This window comes from Hemicordylus capensis, chromosome 2 (genome assembly GCF_027244095.1).
Source record: "Hemicordylus capensis ecotype Gifberg chromosome 2, rHemCap1.1.pri, whole genome shotgun sequence".
Classification (NCBI taxonomy): Eukaryota; Metazoa; Chordata; class Lepidosauria; order Squamata; family Cordylidae; genus Hemicordylus; species Hemicordylus capensis.
Genome location: NC_069658.1, coordinates 11770224 through 11788193, shown reverse-complemented (window position 1 = coordinate 11788193; position 17970 = coordinate 11770224). Strand labels below are relative to the sequence as shown.

General features: G+C 48.5%; 1 protein-coding gene across 2 annotated transcripts in view; it reads right to left on the bottom strand.

The window, feature by feature from the left end:
* The window catches only part of ARK2C (arkadia (RNF111) C-terminal like ring finger ubiquitin ligase 2C), a 140940-nt gene extending 123869 nt beyond the window's left edge, over nt 1-17071 (bottom strand). For both annotated transcript variants that reach the window (XM_053288224.1, XM_053288225.1), the window contains exon 1: nt 16674-17071. In XM_053288224.1, the coding sequence (XP_053144199.1) occupies nt 16674-16734 (61 nt within the window). In that variant the 5' untranslated portion in view covers nt 16735-17071. The remainder of the gene's footprint in view (nt 1-16673) is intronic.
* Between the last annotated feature and the right edge of the window lie 899 nt (nt 17072-17970).

Below are 17970 nucleotides of genomic sequence, written 5' to 3'. Positions count from 1 at the left end.
AGTGGCACTCTGGGATGTGGGAGGAGAGGTCTCCCTGCTGCTGCCACCATGCCACTGCTGCTCGTGTGGTGCATGGCGTGTAGTGGAGGGGAGGTGGCCGCTGCTTATCTGCCGGGGAACATAGGAAGCTGCCATATACTGAGTCAGACCCTTGGTCCATCTAGCGCAGTATTGCCTGCACAGACTGGCAACGGCTTCTCCAAGGTTGCAGGCAGGAATTTCTCCCAGCCCTATCTTGGAGATGCTGCCAGGGAGGGAACTTGGAACCTTCTGCTCTTCCCAGAGCAGCTCCATCCCCTACGGGGAATAACTTACAGTCCAGGAAGATATCCTGCCTTCCCTACAGCCCTTAGCAGCCGCCGCCAAAAGTTGTGTCCACGACCCCATAGAATATATTTGCGAACATATTCTAGCAATGTCCATGCATTATTTCCCCCCTCATATTTAAAGCATCGTAGACGTCCATCTAGAAATGCAGGGTGTGAAGCAGGCCTTATCCTGGCATGAAAAAGCAGAGAGTCAAGAGCCCTGGAGTCTTGCCAAAGGTCGTTGACCCCCCGCCCCACCCCATCTATCTCACTTCAGCTCAGCTACATGGACAGAACAGAGTGACATGATCTGTGCTTGGTTGTAGAAACAATCATCCCTTTAGAAGGCTGTGGCTGTGCAGTATGTACCTGTAGGGTTTCCTTAGTCTACCCCACACTGGGCTTTTTCTCTTGCTTAAGGGGTCTGATTCAATTCGGCAGGGAGCACAAGTCAGTGGTAAAGGACACACTTTGTATCGGGGCTCTTATCCTGGGTAGGGATGTGCTGAACCGGTCCTTGATTGAACTAGGCCACAGAGAACCGGGCCGGTTCAACCGGTTGGATTGTGGACTGGACTGGCCCCGGAAAAAGGGTCCTTGTCTGCGATCAAACGGGACCAAACCTGGTTTATCCACAGACCAGTTTGCCAATGCCAGCGCCTATAAAGTGGAATCCGGTGAGGATTCTCTGTGCTCCCAAAGGGAATAAAATGTGGTGGGAAGATGGCGAGAGAGAAGCGCCTTTAAAATGGAAAGGGAAGGCACTTACCGGCAGGCCTGCGCAGTGCTTCTTCCACCACCCCCTCAGTGCATGCATGGAGGCCATTTGCATGTTGCTGCTACTGAGAGAGTTGGAGGAGTGCTGCACAGGCCTGCCAGTTCTAAAGGCGCTTCTCTCTTGCCATCCTCCCACCAGATTTTATTCCCTTTAGAAGCAAAGGGGTATCCTCACCAGATTCGATGGACTGGGCCAGCCGGTTGGTTTGACCAAACTGGACTGCAGTCCGATCCGAATTCGGACCGAACCACTCAAATGGGTTCCATGCACAGCTCTAATCCTGGAGTCTATGGGGTATTTTCCAGGTGGTCCATGGAAAATCTTTGCTGCACTGAATTTAATTGGCTTCCAGGTGAGCCAGAAAAGTTATAGAAAATAACTATCCCGAGTACTTTCTTCCATCTAATTTTTCCTGGAGTCTTGAGAAAATATATTACATAAATGGGGTGGGAGTCTGGGGTTAGTATTTCAGGATCTGGGAACCTCTATGGATGCAAAAGCATTAAGAACCCGTTTTTATATGCAAAAAGTCCCGGGTTCGATTGTCAGTACTTCTAGATAAAAGGATCCAGTAGCAGATGATGGGAAGAATTTTTGTCCAGGACCCTAAAGATGGCTGCCAGTCAGAGTAGACAGTTCTGGTCTGGATGGAGCAGTGGACTGACTCAGTGAAAAGAAGCTTCATACATTCGTGAGCAATTCCAGCTTTGCTATCAGTGATAAGAAAAGTTGCACCTGTGGAATTCCAGTCTTTCTTCTGCTTCTTAAACAGAAGCCCCAGCCTAAAGGGAATATGACAGGGTTCTCAAACATGGGGGTCCCCAGATGTTTTTGGACTACAACTCCCACCATCCCTAGCCACAATAACTGGGAGTGATAGGAGTTGTAGTCCAACAACATCTGGGGATGGAAGTTTGGGAGCATCTAGGATGTGGTCATTTTGCTAGCTTACCATCTCTGTCCATTGTTTGTCCTCTTCCCACTTTCTATGTAACACTAACTGGAATTTGCCTCACTAACTACCACAGGTGAGAGAATTCATGTCCGTGTCACCTTCCAGGTCGTCCTCATTTTTAAAAGGATGGTGCAAATCTCAGGTTGCAGTCTGGCAAGCCTAGTGGAAGGGTCCATGACCCAAGTTGCTCCTGCAAGAGGGGAAATACCTACAAGAGGGGATTCTGGCTAGTTCTGATCATCACACAAGGGGGAGAAAGGCGGAACCTGCCAACATCTTCAATTTCATACAACTGTTAAAGTTACAGTTTTCCTTTGCATTCATACACTCTAGACCAGACATGGCCTTTGTGGCTGAGGATGATGGGAATTGTAGTCCAACAACATCTGGGGGCCCAAGGTTAAGAAACCCTGCTCTAGACGCTTCATCAGCTGCACTGGCTCCGTCCATTTCTGGGCCCAATTTTAAGTGCTGGTTTTACTCTTTAAAGCCCTAAATGGCGTGGGAGGGGGTTACTGGAGAGAGCGCCTTGCCCCATATGTCCCGACTCAGGCCTTAAGATCTTCTTTGTATGCCTTGCTCCGAGTGCCCCTGCCAAATGCGGTGAGGCAGGTCCCCTACCAGGGAGAGGGCCTTTTTTTGCAGGGCGGGGGGTGGTTGGAATAGCCTCCCCAGTAAGGCTTGCCTGGTGCCATCTCTTTGTTCTTTTAGATGCCAGGTGAGGACCTTTCTTTTCACTCCAGCTTTTTAAAATTGTCTGTGTGTTTTTTAAGTTTTAAAAAAGTTTAGTATTGTATCTTGTATTTTCTATTGTAATGTGTTATTTATTTTTATGTATTTGGAGTGATTCTGTGTGTGCTTTTTACTCGTGTTGTGAGCAGCACAGAGAACAATTTATTCTGGGAAGGCTAACAAATAAAGATGATTATTATTATTATTGTTGTTGTTGTTGCTGCTGCTGTTATTAATAATAATAATAATAATAATAATAATAATAATAATAATAATAGTGTTTTTTAAAAAAACAAGAAAACAGTGGCCTGGCTCAGCCTGAGTCATCTGAAAGCAGAAATAATCAGGTGAAACTTTTCGCAGCCTAGAGATAAATATCATAATCTGTGCATGTCTGCATAACAAGCTGATGTGAAAGACACAGCAACAGTAGTGGCTTGAAAAGCTGGCAATCCTAGAATATCCCAGCAGAGGTTGCTTTTAAAATATAATTTTCAAAACTGATGTCAATACCATTGATGGAATCTGCAGTAATCCTGAACATCCTAAAGCAAAGTATGTGAAGAGGGGAACAGCAGTGGTTCAAAGCCCTATAGTAACCATCGCAGTCCTCCAAGGCATAAAGCATTGGCTAGAATGTCCACCTCAGAAGGTGCCTCTGCCATGGTTGCATAGGGTCACATAATTTACCACTGCACTACATGTCCCCGGGCAGAAATGGGCTCTTGCATACTTTGCATTCAAAAGATCCCCATTTCAGTCCCTGGCACCTTGGGATTATGCTGGGAAAGATCCCTAGAGAGAAAGTCTAGAGCAGAGATTCCCAGCCATGGGTTTGCAGGCGTTGGATTTGAGCTCTCCTCAACCCCGATCACAATGACCTTCAGCTGAAGACAGAAACATAGGAAGCTGCCATATACTGAGTCTGACCATTGCTCTATCTAGCTCAGTATTGTCTTCACAGACTGGCAGTGGCTTCTCCAAGGTTGCAGGCAGGAATCTCTCTCAGCCCTACCCTGGAGATGCTGTCAGGTAGGGGACTTGGAACCTTCTGCTCTCCCAGGGTGCCTCCACCCCCTGAGGGGAATACCTTAGTGTTCACACTTCTAGTCTCCCATTCAAATGCAACCAGGGTGGACCCTGCTTATTTAAGGGGACAAGTCATGCTTGCTACAAAACCAGCTCTCCTCCCACCAAGATGATGGGAGTTGTCATCCAATAACATCTGGGGACCCAAGGTTGGGAACCCCTGGACAAGAGAGCTGCTGCCAGTCAGTGTAGACAACACTGTGCAAGACGGCCCAAGGCTTTGACTCAGTAGAAGCCAGCTGATGCCCCCTGCCCCCACTATCGGAGCAGGGCTTTGGGACCACTCTGCCCCACACACTTTGCAAGGAATGCCTCTCCCGACTCTCCTCGCAAAGCTGTGGGCAAGCTCCCCGGCTCCTCCCCATACCACTTTCCAAGCATGCAGGGATCCGTTTGGAAAGGGGGCTGGCCCTCACCTGGGGCTTGCAGCAGGGCAGAGCAGGGAAATACTGGGTGCCTCTCCTCAAGCCCTGCTATATCTTGGGCAGGCAAGCATGGTGGGGGGAACTGACCCCTTGCATGTGTGCATACGTACGTACACACCCACGCACATACACACACACCCCTCCCAACCCAATCATTCCTCATAGAAACATAGACTAGAAATAACTCCCACTGGGAAATAAAGGCAGGGGAGAAGTCATGGGGCACATAGGTAGAAGGGATCCCTTCCACCCTCCCACCTACCCTATGTATACTTTTAAATTTGCCCCACTCCCGACGTATCATTGGGAATTGGCAGGACCCAGCTTGGATTCTATTTTCTTTGCCTCTAGCTGCACGTCAAGCACTGCCAGCCCCCACATAGCTTGTTGGGGCTTGCAAAGAGCCAACCTCTCAGCACAAGGCCAGCCGCCAGCTGCCAGGGTCTTCCAAGCCACCACCATTTCCCCATCTCAACCCAAACTTGAGTTCTTCTTTGGTGTCCTGTTTCTAATCATGCTGTTGGTCTGGCGTTCAATGCACCGCCCTTTCCCACTCCTTGGAGGTTCTGAAGAGTTTATGGTAACCCTGATCCCTATTTGGACATTCTGTATTGGTGGGTGTTGGGCCTGCGTAGGTCTAGAGCAGCATCAAGCTATGCTCCCGTGCTGCCCACGGATTCATTTGCCCACCTGAATGGAGCCTCTACATACACAGCAGGTGCTCAGGCTCCATTCAGTCGCTCATACGAAGCCACATAGTGGATTGGTAGAGGCAGTGTTCCCTCTGACAGGGATTCCCAGGTGTTGTGGACTACAGCTCCCATAATCCCCAAGCAGAAACCAGTGCAGGTGGGGATTCTAGTCAACAGCATCTGGGAATCCCTGTTAGAGGGAACATGGATCAGGAGCAGGGCTTACCACTCCCAATCCACATGCATCCAGTATCCATGGATACCAAATGTCTGGACAGAGCTCTGTTCTCAAAAAATATCCAGGGCGAGTGAATGCATGTGAAAGTGAACCCTTTTCCATTGAAAAGGTCTGCTTGGCATTTGCCCATGTGCAACTATAGGAGTATAGGGCTCTGTCCCTGTGACTGGGCATTCTGTTTTTTCCATTGTGCAGAAAGAGCTGCCCACTCATAAATGGAACATGCATAAACTCCATTCAGATGTGCAACTAAATACATGTAGATTAGGGGAACAAGGCCTGGAAAAGTTATCAGAATAGAGCAAGGCCCAGCCGTTACATGCCACTGAAAAGGTTGGCAGTAGGGATGTGCAGACCATTTTGAGGGCGAAATGTTTTGAAACGGGCCATTTCGAGTGTTTCAAGCTCAAAACAAAACACCCTCACAAAGAGCCCGTTTCGAGCTCGGAGCAGAACAACCTCATTTCAATTCTAAGGTTTCTACATTTTGAGCATCATTTTGGAGGCCTGTTTTTTCTGGCACTGGCTTACGATCTCCTTGCTTCTTGGCTGGCTTGTTAGCATACAAATCAAGTGTTGTCATGGGAGGAGCGGGGTACACAAAAGGAGGGAATTTCAAAATGCTTTCAAAGGGACTGTGCGACAGAGAGAGACCTTATGCCTCTCTTGAAGAGGATACATCAGGAGAGGGGGAAGGAATCAAGGAAGGTTTGACTTTCTGGTTTTCTCAGCACTGAGTATAATATGGTCTGCTGTTGCTGCTATAATTATCTGGTTTTGCTGGATCTCAGATTGACAAAGGCAGAACTTGGGTGCTTGCCTGCCTGATGAGGTTTGGTTTGTTTGTGAGTAAGTGTTGTGGCGAGAAAAGGACACTGGCAGCTCTGTGTGTCATATTTCTTGGTGGTTGCTGTGATGACCTCCATGTCTGGCCTCAAGACAAACTTGTGCTTCACTCTCTCCACTGATCTGTTCTGCAATCTGCATTGAAAGGTGTACTCAGTCAAAATGTGATAAAGTTGCTTTAGTTTTGCGGGGATTTTTTAAAAGGTAAAGTGTACCATCAAGTCGATTTCGACTCCTGGTGCCCACAGAGCCCTGTGGTTTTCTTTGGTAGAATACAGGAGGGGTTTACCATTGCCTCCTCCCACACAGTATGAGATGATGCCTTTCAGCATCTTCCTATATCGCTGCTGCCCGACATAGTGCCAGTGGGGATTTGAACTGGCAACCTTCTGCTTGTTAGTCAAGCATTTCCCCACTGTGGCACCTAAGGTGACTGCTCTAGTTGAGCTTATGGCTATGCTTGCTGCTAAGGGTGCTGCTGTGGCAGCTGCTACAATGCTAGGAACGCAAGGAGTCATAATTGTGTGACACAGCCTGGTTGCCATTTTGGACTGGAGGCCGCTGCATCTGCGCAATGGGCCTCTGCATGGCCTGGCATGCACACCCCTAGGTAGCACCCATCATGCCCTTCCACACAACCCACTTTAGTGTCTCTAGGAGCTGCCTATGGGGAACAATGCCTTTAGTTTCCCCATTATTCCCTATGGCCGAAACACTCAAAAGGTTTCACATTTGTTCTATCAAAACAGCCAGGGTCAGCCACTGTTTTGATTAAACGTTTCGGCCATCTGTGTTTCATTTTGAGCTCGAAACAGAATGCAAAACCCTACTTGACATGACACAGCACCTTTTGTTAATGCCAAGCTCCATGTAACAACATCCCTCAGCTCAGGAACGCACCCCCACCATCCCAATCCCCGTGAGAGCATCTACTTCCTTTCTAGGTTAGGAAATGTCCAGATTGTTCATGGTGTCCAAATCCACTAGTCTTGACTTCCTCTAACCTACTTGCTTCAAGTCACCTGAGAACTGTAACCAACTTCAAACCTTGGGCACAGATCTTTGATTTTCAGAAGCAAGTAGGTTAGAATAAACCGAGATTGGTGGGTCTGGACGTCATGACCAATCTCAGCTTTTTCTAACCTAGAAAGGAAGTAGATGCTCGCATGGGGATGGCGGTGGGGGGGGGGGCGCACATGCTCTTAAGGCTGAAGAATGTTGTACAGAGCTTGGCATTAACAGAGGTTCTGCATGATACCTGAAGCCGCCCATTGTAACCGCAGTGTTCTCCAGTGACCATGGCCATAAAGTAATATTTAGATAGCACCATCTGCTCTTTAATCTCTAATGCCAATTGCCAGCAGCATAGTATTACCAAGTCTTGAATTTTAGGATTTTATTTTTCTTCCCCCCGCCCACCGACAACCTTTTTTTTAGTCAAAAGTCTGGGTGTAGTAGGATTTCGTATCCATCCCAAAATTAGTTGCCTTCACTCAAAGGAATTCCTTCATTTGGTTATCATATCAGTTATACCTAGTTTGCAATGAGGTCTCTTGTTTTATGCCACAGATATGGAGCATGGTCAAATAAAGACCAAAATGAGATCATAAGTCACATCAGCAGTTCTCTGTAGCCCTTTTCAGACATTGAGGTCATTCACACAACCAAAAACTGGGTAGGACCAGAGTCCTATCCAGGTTTAGGTAGGTAGGAGGAGGGAGAAGTAATTGTGTGGAATCAAGGTAGGAAAAGCTGGGTAGGGCAGCTTTTCCTACCTTGGTCAAATGCTGGGTATGAAAGCTGGAAAGAACAGTGCCTTCCTACCCAGCTTTTCCTCCTCCCTTGATTTAACGAAATCACATCTCCCTCCTCCTACCTACCTGTTTGCTCCCACATAACTGAAAAGCTCCCAAAGCTGGTTAGGACACTTGTCCTACCCAGTTTTCGGTTGTGTGAATGACCTCACTATGTCGTACGAATGAACAGAAGTCTGTACATTCATATGTTTTAATGTGAATAACTGTTCGTGCTTTCTTTTTAAAAGTGCCGCTGGGTACAGGCTCCTCAAATGCATGGTGCTGATAGGAAGTGAAATGCTATACCTGTGTTCAACAGAACATGTGAGTATCTTTGTACCTGTTTACAGATTTGTACCTGGGTACACTGTATGCTTGTACGAGTGTTGAACCTAATGTGTGAATAGAACTAGTGACTGGCACAACTGAGTTCAAAATTTAGTGGTTCTGGTTCTTTTCTCCAAGGGCAGTGGTGAATGCTGCATTGTCACTGCAAAGAGTTCCACAGAAAGTGGTACCCACAGATGTAAATGATACCTTATTACAAAGGTTCTGTGTACACAGTGGAAAAAACAAAAAACAAAAACCAACAGTTAGTAAGTTAACACATTCTGCTACAAGAAAATGGAAAACTGTGGCCTAGAGAAATTACACAAGTTGAGATCATTTGCATATCTTTGCATAACTTTCTCCCCTGTTAGCCATTGAGCACTATACATGCACCAAAATCCCAGCCGCTGGCTACTGAAATCTTGCCCAATGCCCTCCTGCCTGTCTACTCTTGCAGTTTTGCCACACTTTCAAGCCTATACTTGTACTCTGAAGGACTAGAAACTTCCTTTTAAAAAACAGATGTCCTTAGGATGCAGGACTCTGCACCCAGTACCAAATGCTGCATTTGTGCAATGAAATTGTGTAATAGCATGAAAGACTCAAATCTTGCTCACAGCTTTGAATATGATTGTGTCACATCTAGGTTTATAATGTTAGCAGAAATACATCATTGAAAGAAGTCTCCAAAAGTCTTGCTTGAATGTCTATAAACATCTGAATTTTATCTCTGTTCAGAACCCACCTCCCAGGTAGACTACCTGGCCCAGCAACTCCATTGAATACAACCAGTTTCTTTTGTTTAAGAGAACCCCAGCTCTTAGCAGCTTAGCGCCCTACAGAGGTGAGGCTCTGCAGCACCAATACTTTTAAATATATACCCACATATATACACATACATGCATTTGGGGCAGACCATTGCTCCTCTTTCCTGGGTATTCCCAGTTTTCATGACCTGGAGGTGCCTTCAAATGTTCTTGTACAAGTCTTAAATCATTTCCACGCCATGTGCACAGGCTATGTTCCCAGTGCCAATGTGCCCCAGACTTACCTCAGGGCCAGAGTTTTGCGACGGCTGCACCAAGGCGAAAATTAAAAGACTTACTTTAAAAACCAGACCTGCTGTGAACAGGCCACACAGATTCTATGTTGGGAAACAACTGTGCACTGCCAACTTGTTTTTAAGTTGCTTATTTTGCAGAATGTATCCTGCCTTCTACGTGGAGAGTTTGGAATGATTTTAACACACTTTGGTGAGACCAAGGGTGGCAGAAAGCCAAGAATAGGCAAAGAGCAGTAATCGTCACTATTTTTCAAGCAGGGGCCACTTGGGCAAAAAAACCTTCAGTGGGAGAGCCATATCCCACCATGCTGACCTCTGCACCAGGCTTGGGAGGGCCCTTTTAAGACCGATGGAGCCCTCTCTTAAACACTCGAGGAGGAGACCGCTGGGAAGGGCTAAATTTCTCCGCACTCCGTGTGGAATCAGAGCTCAAGAGGACTCCATCTGCCTTAAAGGAGCCCCTACTCCCTGGGCTGGTACAGCACTGCAGAGTGGGAACAGCCGTCTCCGCAGGGTGCCAAGGATCCAGTTTGGGCTGAAGCTTCAGTCAGGACAAATAAACAATTAGTCAAGGACTGCACTTAGGGTTGATGGGGGCTGCCACTGGCCTCTGGGCCTTCCAGTGAAGAACGCTGGCTTGTAGTATAGCCTGCAGGAACAAAAAGACAAAGGGAATGTGGCCAGGGGAGCAAGAGCCCAACACACGACAGCTGATTGCTCTCAGAAACTCCACCAGGCACTGCTACAAGTTTCCAACCTTTCCTCTCCAATCAAGATGACTAGCACCTCTTTTTTTTTTTTAATGAAATCTTAAGGATGCCGAATTCTGCAGCAGAGGCCTGGTTTTGCACTCAGCAGGAACAGAAGTTGCACATGTCAAAACATTAGCACTCTGTGTCCAGGAAACAAAAGGAGGGGGGATTCCTTTTATGCAGAGCGCCTTGCCAGACTGCGATGTCCAAGGTTACCAGGTAGTCAACGGCAGATGCATTGGATGGATGATGGGACTATGGAGGCCTTTGGCTGTTGAATGGTGAGGATGTGGCCGAAACACACCTGTGCCCTCCTAAGGATGTGTGTCTAGCGAGACGGGTCAAGCGCAGGACGCAGATGGAAAAAATGATTGAGCATGAGTCCCTATTAATCCAGCAGCCTTTGGGTCTTAGAGCACTGGAACTCTCTCCAAGCCACAGCAAATGAACGGTTTTGATCTGCGTGGGCATTAATCTCTGGGATGAGCTGGTAGATGGTTATCTGTTGATGCAGTGAAACTGCTGCTATCTGAACAAAACCAGGGCAGTCGGCGGGGGGGGTGGGGTGGAGGGAAGCAGCTGCTTCGGTATTATATATCCCGCTTTGGCCAGAGCAGGGCATCCAACACCCCTGAGGTGGGTGCCTTCCGTTTTGATTTATCCCACCCCAAAGGGGGGTGGATTGTGGGAGGGTGGCCAGAAAGGGAAAGTGGGCAGAGAGGCAGGGTGGGTGGGGGCGTGGAGAGAGACATGCATGTATTTGGTTCCCCCTTCATGCAAGCTAAAGAAAGCACAGCCTGCTGTCTTACATGTGTGAATATGAGCATGTGTCACAGCAAACCGCTAAGCTGCCGGAGGAGGATCTGGCATCGGCCAGCGCAGAGAACAAAGGGCTAAGAAGCAGACACTACATTCAAAGAAGGGGAGGGGGGAGGAGGAGGAGTGCATGTCTTGCGTATGGTCAGACAAGGAGGGTCACAATGGCCAAACAATTCACTAATAAAGATACATGGAAAAGGTATATGAAGCAGGAGGGAGGATGCAACTGAAAGAGAGGGGCGACAATTTGGCCCTGTGTGCCCCTACCTGACAGAGGAGACCTTTGATTACAGCAGTCTTTATTTTAACCGGGTTTCCCCCCCTTCCTACTCTTGGTCCCACCTTGAACATTTTGAACACATGCTTGGTTTTTTGTTTTTTTAATCCCACTAGAACAAAAGACAAACCAAAGGAGGACAAACCCGATAACCTTCTCTCCAGTTTTGTTTGGGGTGTGTGTGTGTGTGCGCAAGTGATTTATGTTTTTAAGGACACTCTTTCTTTTGGGCCACCCCTCTTAGCCTGTCTTAATTTTCTTATGGCATGCAGGCAGCACAAGGCAAGCCATGTTCAGAGTCTTATATAAGGTAGCTCGTCCAGCCCTCTTGCATGACTGGGATATAGTCCTCAAGACTGAGACTCTGGAGAAAGAGATTCGAGACCTGTACAATTATTTCCTGGCATGTGCTTTTTAAAAATAATCGAAATAAGAACCAGGCCCAGCTGACTGGGACAGAAGCTGGTTTAGTGATTATTATTTTTTTGTGGGGTGGGGGGACTGTGAGTTTCTAGTTCAAAAAGCTACAATTAATTGCTTTCTTGCCTCTAGTCATCTGGAAAGGACATGGGCCTTGGGTTGTTGGCCATATAGGATTAAAAAAAACCTTCAACATCATATACAACCACTTACAAATCAAGACCCACCAGCCACACAAACACGCCCCTCCGACTGACTCTCCTCGGTCACTCTTAGCAACTAAGATGTAAAGATTTTTACTTACAGAATGGGGGTTTGGGGGGGACGGGACACATTCAGTCAAACCGAGAGAGTTTGGGTCCATGGAAAGAGGGAGGATTGGGATCTTTCAAGGATCAATGACTTCTTGCCAAAGAATCTTATAAATTCCTTTTTCATCTCCATCCAGCTTGGTATCATCTGCCCTCATTAGCAGCCCACTGTAATAACCAACCTTTAATGGAGTTGCAATGAGCTCCTACCATAACACGTTTTGGAATAGGCATCGGTGTGTGTATTTATACATTCTATTCCTTTTGTGACATTCTGCAGTCAAAACGGAAATTCAAATTAGAGATTCGTCCCCACAGTGATGATAATATAGGATGTGTATCTAGAGAGCTGATAGTCACAGGCTAATGCTTGAATGTAGATATGGGAGAGAGAACACTGAACAGCCTCCCCCTCCCCATAAATTGGTGGCACCAAAAAAAAAAGTCATTCACTCAAATGGGAGAGGGGGTGGGTAGGGGAAAGCAGGGGGAAAATAATCTAAAACAGCAGGAGTACAACGATCAATGGGGGGAAAACAGCAATAGAAAAAGCACACTAGGTTAATATAGGAAAACTAGTTTCTTTATTGAGAGATTGTATATTAGTGTTAGTGGAACTGTGTTGTAACAATGTTGGTCATGCACACGATACAAGAGGCACATGGGGCCCACCATGCCGTGGAAGGGCAACAGAACAGAAGCAGCATACAATGAGTAGATGTATAGGCTACTGCACATTACATTTCAGCCGGGTATGTCTCTACAAAGAGATTTACATCAGAAACTAGGTAATGTAAAAAAATACAGACCATGCTTCAGTTTTAGTACAAGAAAAAAGGTGGAGAAATACACAACCAAAGGATATTCGATACAGAAAAAAATTTACCCACAAAATAAGAACAGGAAGTAAAAAATTCAGCACAGCAGAAAGAAATGTTATCCCTGTTGAATGGAAAACCATTTTGCTAGCAAGCATTCTGCTTTATCTGGGTTCTGGTTGGCATCCTCGGCCCCAAATGATTGAATCAAAATTGCCATCCGAAAGGTGTGTTAATTGATAGCCCAATGTTTTACATCCAATTTATGTGCTCTAAAGAAAAGACGTTCGGATCGGCTGGGTTTTAATAGGCAGTTGGAGATGCTGGGTTTGGTTCAGCTTTCAAAGAAAACAGATGGAGGCCAACTGTTGGAAAGGGTGCAATTTTGGCCAGAAGAGAGAAAAGGAGAGGGTGTGCGCATGTGTGCATGTGTGCGATATGCAATGTACAAAGATGCAGTACCCTTTTTGGTGTGTTGCAAAGCTTTGGCATAATCTTTAATTGTTGGGGGAATAGTAGATTTTGTGCCCCCCAATAAAACAAGGTGTCCATTCTCTGATATTTCTAGATGATTTTTTTTAACTGCACAGATTTTTTAAATTAAAAAAATCAAGAGCAATGGTAATTTGAATGGAAAACCAAGATCAAATGCAATAATTCAGGCTAGGGTGGAGATTTGGGGCTGGGGGTGGGGTGGGGGGCGTGAACCCCAAGATACTGCATCCTCCACACAATTAAGCAAAATGAATCCACTTAACAGGAATTTACAGTGCAAATGTACTTAGCTAAACAGGATGAAGATACAAAAATGGCGTTATAAAACTAGAGCTCTATTGGAAATGGCCTGGTTTGGTTTTTTTCTAGGCTACTACAATGAAAACTAAAGAGAAACAGGTTTGAGCATACAATCTGTCTACCATTTCCCCCCTCTTATATATATATATATATAGTTTTTTGCTTTCTTTTCACAAGAAGATTGGTGGTTTAGGACTTCAGTTTTAAGCCTCAGTATCCTCTCTCAGAAAGTCTCAGGTGGCTTTTAAGGTCTCCTTTTAATAGATCAAAAGCCACCTGCCCAGGATCATAGTTTCTCAGTGGGTGTGTTCTGCAGCCAATGAAACCCAAAGAGAGGCGAGATCTATTGTTCTGGTGTTTCTGCTGAGGAAAGGATAGAACCAATCCCCACACACACACACACACACACACACACACACACACACTTCCCCACAGCACCTGAATTTGAAATTATACCTTGCCAGGTTGTTTTTAGAACTGAGGTCTTGATGAAGGAGATCATGACTTCATCAATATCATCGTATTTCCCAGGGTGTATCATTTTTAAGTGATAAAATGGTGCAATTGCTCTATACATCTCAAAACTCTCTTGCATTTTCATTTCTTGCAAGGATAATTAAGCAGATAAGAGGGAGGGAGGACACCAGCATCTCAGTTTAAAATCTTATTAGTTAAAGCTTCTCCCTCCCTCTTGAACTGACAGGCAATAGACAGAAAGAGGATACTTCGACTTAAATGCCCATGCCTTCCTCAGATGGATACAGGAAATGGTTAAAGAGAAGGGTGGGGTGTCAACATTAGAGCTAAATGCAGAGGCAGAGAACTACAAGCCACAGGGCAGCAGGTTGACCATTCACTGATCTACACGATGAGGAAACAAAACAAATTAAGGAAACAAAATAAAAAGAGATTTTGATCAATGCAAAAAAATGTCCATCATCCCATCACCACACTAGAAGAGACTGCAGTTAAAGGAAACAGAATGCCACAATGTGCCAAACTAAGCTGTTAAGTTATACATTTACATTGGGGAGGGGGAGCAGGGCAAGAGGGGGTTGGGCACAGGAAAAAGGGAAGTGCGGCTGAATGAGAGGAGAAAGCAAAAGCAAGAAGAGCTAGCCACTTGATGTCCATTTGCCCAAGTGTCCTGGACATCCCCCAGACAATGAAGTCCCTCCACATTTCTCACTCTGCTTCACAGAGATCAGATTTGGCTCTAAATTATGCAATATGGGGGGTCCCCAGAGGAAAGGGGGGCAGGTGCCTCTGGAAAAAACCCCACCGGGCTTAATCCAGGCTAAGCAGAATCTGTAGGATGCCAGCTCTAGGTCTGAGACGCCAGCTCTTAGTGGGATTGGAATGGTCCAGATTTAAGTGGAGATGAGACTAATTTGTTGGTTTACCTCCAAAACCAAACGTATGATTTGATTTTAACCAATTTAAATGGTGTTATATTTTAGGGGTTTGGTCACCCATGGGCTGGAAGAAGGGAAGTGGGAAGATTCTATAGAAAAGGCAGGAGAGGCTTAAAATTTTTAAAAGGGAACCATGACATCCCAAAGCATCCTGAATTTGATAGAAAGAAAATGGAAGGAATGAGGAAGAAGGGCAAATTTAAAATAAAAAAAAAGGGAGGAAGGATCAAAAGGTTCATGTTCATTGTTGGTGGCAGCATATGGGGATGGGTGGGAGCAGGGAAACATGGGGAAAATAAAATATGCAATGGCCATACACATCCCATATTAAAGATTCAATCAGCAAAAAGAAAAAAAGAAAATTGTTGTCGTAAAACTGGGATTTATTTTTGGATTTCTCTCTAAGCTATTGTGTCTCGGATCAAAAGAATGTTGTAGGTTTTATCTGGACTGAGCATTCGCAAGCTGAGAAAACGCCAACAGAGTGAAAGGGGCGGAGTGGGGGGGGGGAGAGAAGGGATAGCCAGTGCACACCCCCCCCCCGCCAACCTCAGTGCTAACAAAAGCGGGGGGCGGGGGGGGGCTTCTCAACACTGCTCAAAAGGATTACAAATCATTGGAGAAGTAAGTACGGGAGGGAGGTAGACCAGCCGGGGTGAGCAGAGTTCACAAGACGGCAGAGAGAGGGTGGGATGAGACCAGCTATGGAGGGAGCTCAGCTCATCCTGAGCTCAGGATTTGCGTTTCTCGTGGCGGGGGGGGGGGGGGGAACCACGCGATCCCCATCTTCCCGGTTCCATCTTTAAAAAGGCTTGCATGCATACAGCCCCCTCCGACTCGCCCCGTATCCTAAAGGCAGAGGCTCAAACCTTCGGAAAAAGCCCCATAAATGCGCTCTACAGTCTGTATCCACAGGAAGGGCTCCGTTGCAGCTCCTTCTGGGCAGGGGTCTACATCTGCCAGGTTGTTCGGGGCGGGGGGGAGGGGGCTGGAGAGGGAGGAAAGGAAGAGGGGTAGGTCGGCCAGCGGCGGGTCTAAAATGGAGTTAACCGGGCCGTGGAAAAAAAGAAGGCGCGGCGGGGGGTGGGGGCGGCTATACATTATTCTTCATACAAAGGGGAGGGAGGGGGGACCACTAAGAGACATTCCGAGGTCTTGGAAGTATAATCGGGGATTTCTCGGTCCACCCTTTGGGTTCTCTTCGATCTCCCTCCCTGACCCTGGTCTACCCCCCCGCCCCCCGCTCGCATGGCTCCCCTCTCTCGCTCTTGACTCTTCCAGGGAGCCCTGGGGCTTTCCAGCTCGCTTCTCTCCCCTTCCCTCTGGGTGGTGCGCGCTCGTCCTCTCCGATCCTCCCCGGACCCCGCTCTCGCCTCTTCCCCACCCGGCAGGGCAGGCTCCTCTCCACCACCCCCGCCGGCTGCCCGCCGCTTGCCCTCTCCACTTCCTGGGCTCCTTCTTGCCTGGCTGCGCTGCCGCTGCCGCTTTCTTCCCCTGCTCGCCCACGAGCCCCTCCGCTCTCCGGGCTTTGCCCTGCCCTGCCCGTCTCCACTGCCTGGCACTGCTCTTCCTCCCGCTCCCTCGGCACACCACTCGTCTCTCTCTCTCACGCACGCACCACACACCCCTTGGCTCTTGCCTCCTGCTTCTCTGGCCCGCAAGGAAGCCGAGACCCAGCCGAGGGGCTCCCTGCCAACCACCATCCCCTCGGCGGCGCTTTCGGGGCGCTCTGCTGCTGCTGCTGCCGCCTCTCTCGCTCCTCCTTCCCCCCGCCGCCGCCCCCGCAAGCAAAAGACACAGATAAAGAGAGATACCTCTGTTTCGCACAGAGCCAAACACTGGAAGAACAAGATAGCCGACGTGTACCAAAACCATCCTGGCCAGCTGCTGGGGTCCCCTTGGTCGGTCGGCGCTACCCCTTGGTGGTGGTGGCTGCCGTCCGCCTGGATGGGGGCAGGCGCTCTCGCGGGGCTGGCGGCGGCGGCGGCAGCTGCTGCTTCTGGAGAGGCGGCGGCGGCGGCGGCTGCTGCTGCTGCTGCTGAGGGCTCCAGTAAGACAGATGGCCCATGGAAATGGTTCCTTTCCAATCCCCTATATACATTCAAATGTGGAGCTGAGCTTGCAGCTGCCTGGCACACAAAGGGAAGGGCAGCCAATGGGAGGGAGGCCTTGCGCGAGGCGAGGCGAGGCTCGTATCTTCGCTCGCTCTCGCTCGCTCTCCTCCCCCCCCACCACTTTCTCCCCTCCCTTATATTATCTCCAGCCCTTGCCGGGAGGAGGGAGAGGAGGGAGGGAGGCCCGATCAGGAGGGGGCGGGGGCTGCTGGGGCTGGGCCGCAGCCTAGCCGAGTGTCTCCCTCCCACCCACACAGTCAGTCCACTGCCGTGGGGGGAAGCAGCACCTTCCAAACCAGGAGCTCAGCTCCAAGCGGAGCCCGACCCAGGAAGGCCGGGCTTCGACGCACAGCCACGCTGAGGCGGGGAAGCGGGCAGGCAGGCACAGGGGACACGCGAGGATGTGGACGGCGGAGAGAGGCCCGCGTGGCCGTGCGCTCCCCGAGGCGCGCAAAGGACGCACCGCGCGGGGCAGAGGCTGAGCGCGGTGCCATCAAGTGGGGCGTGCTGCTGCTGCAGCCTCGCACCGAGGAAGGCGCGCGCGCGCCGCACAGTAGGCAGAGAGAGAGGGGGAGAGGGAGCGCGCCATCTCCCAGGCCCTGCTCTGGCCACACAGGCCGTCTTGATGGTCTGCAGGCTTCCAGGACCTGGCGGGGAAAGCGAGAAGGGTGGCTGCATCTCCAGCTGGCGCCTGGCCTGACGGAGAGTGGATGGCAAGCAGGGCCTGGCGGGATGCCACCAAGGGCTTCCTCGGGCGCCATCGTTCCGAAGTTCTCCTGCTGAGAACGATGGTTTCTGGGTGGACCGGAAGTCAGACCAGAACTTCAGAATGATTCCCCACCAAGAAAACATGTCGTCAAAATCAATTGGACAGCATACTTTCTTGGGGGTAAATTCTGCATCCAGCATCCCTTTTGAGGTCTGCCCTTCCTTGCCTCCCATTTTTGGGGTCATTTTTAGCCATCCTTCTCCTGAGCGTCCATGGACAAAATGAAAC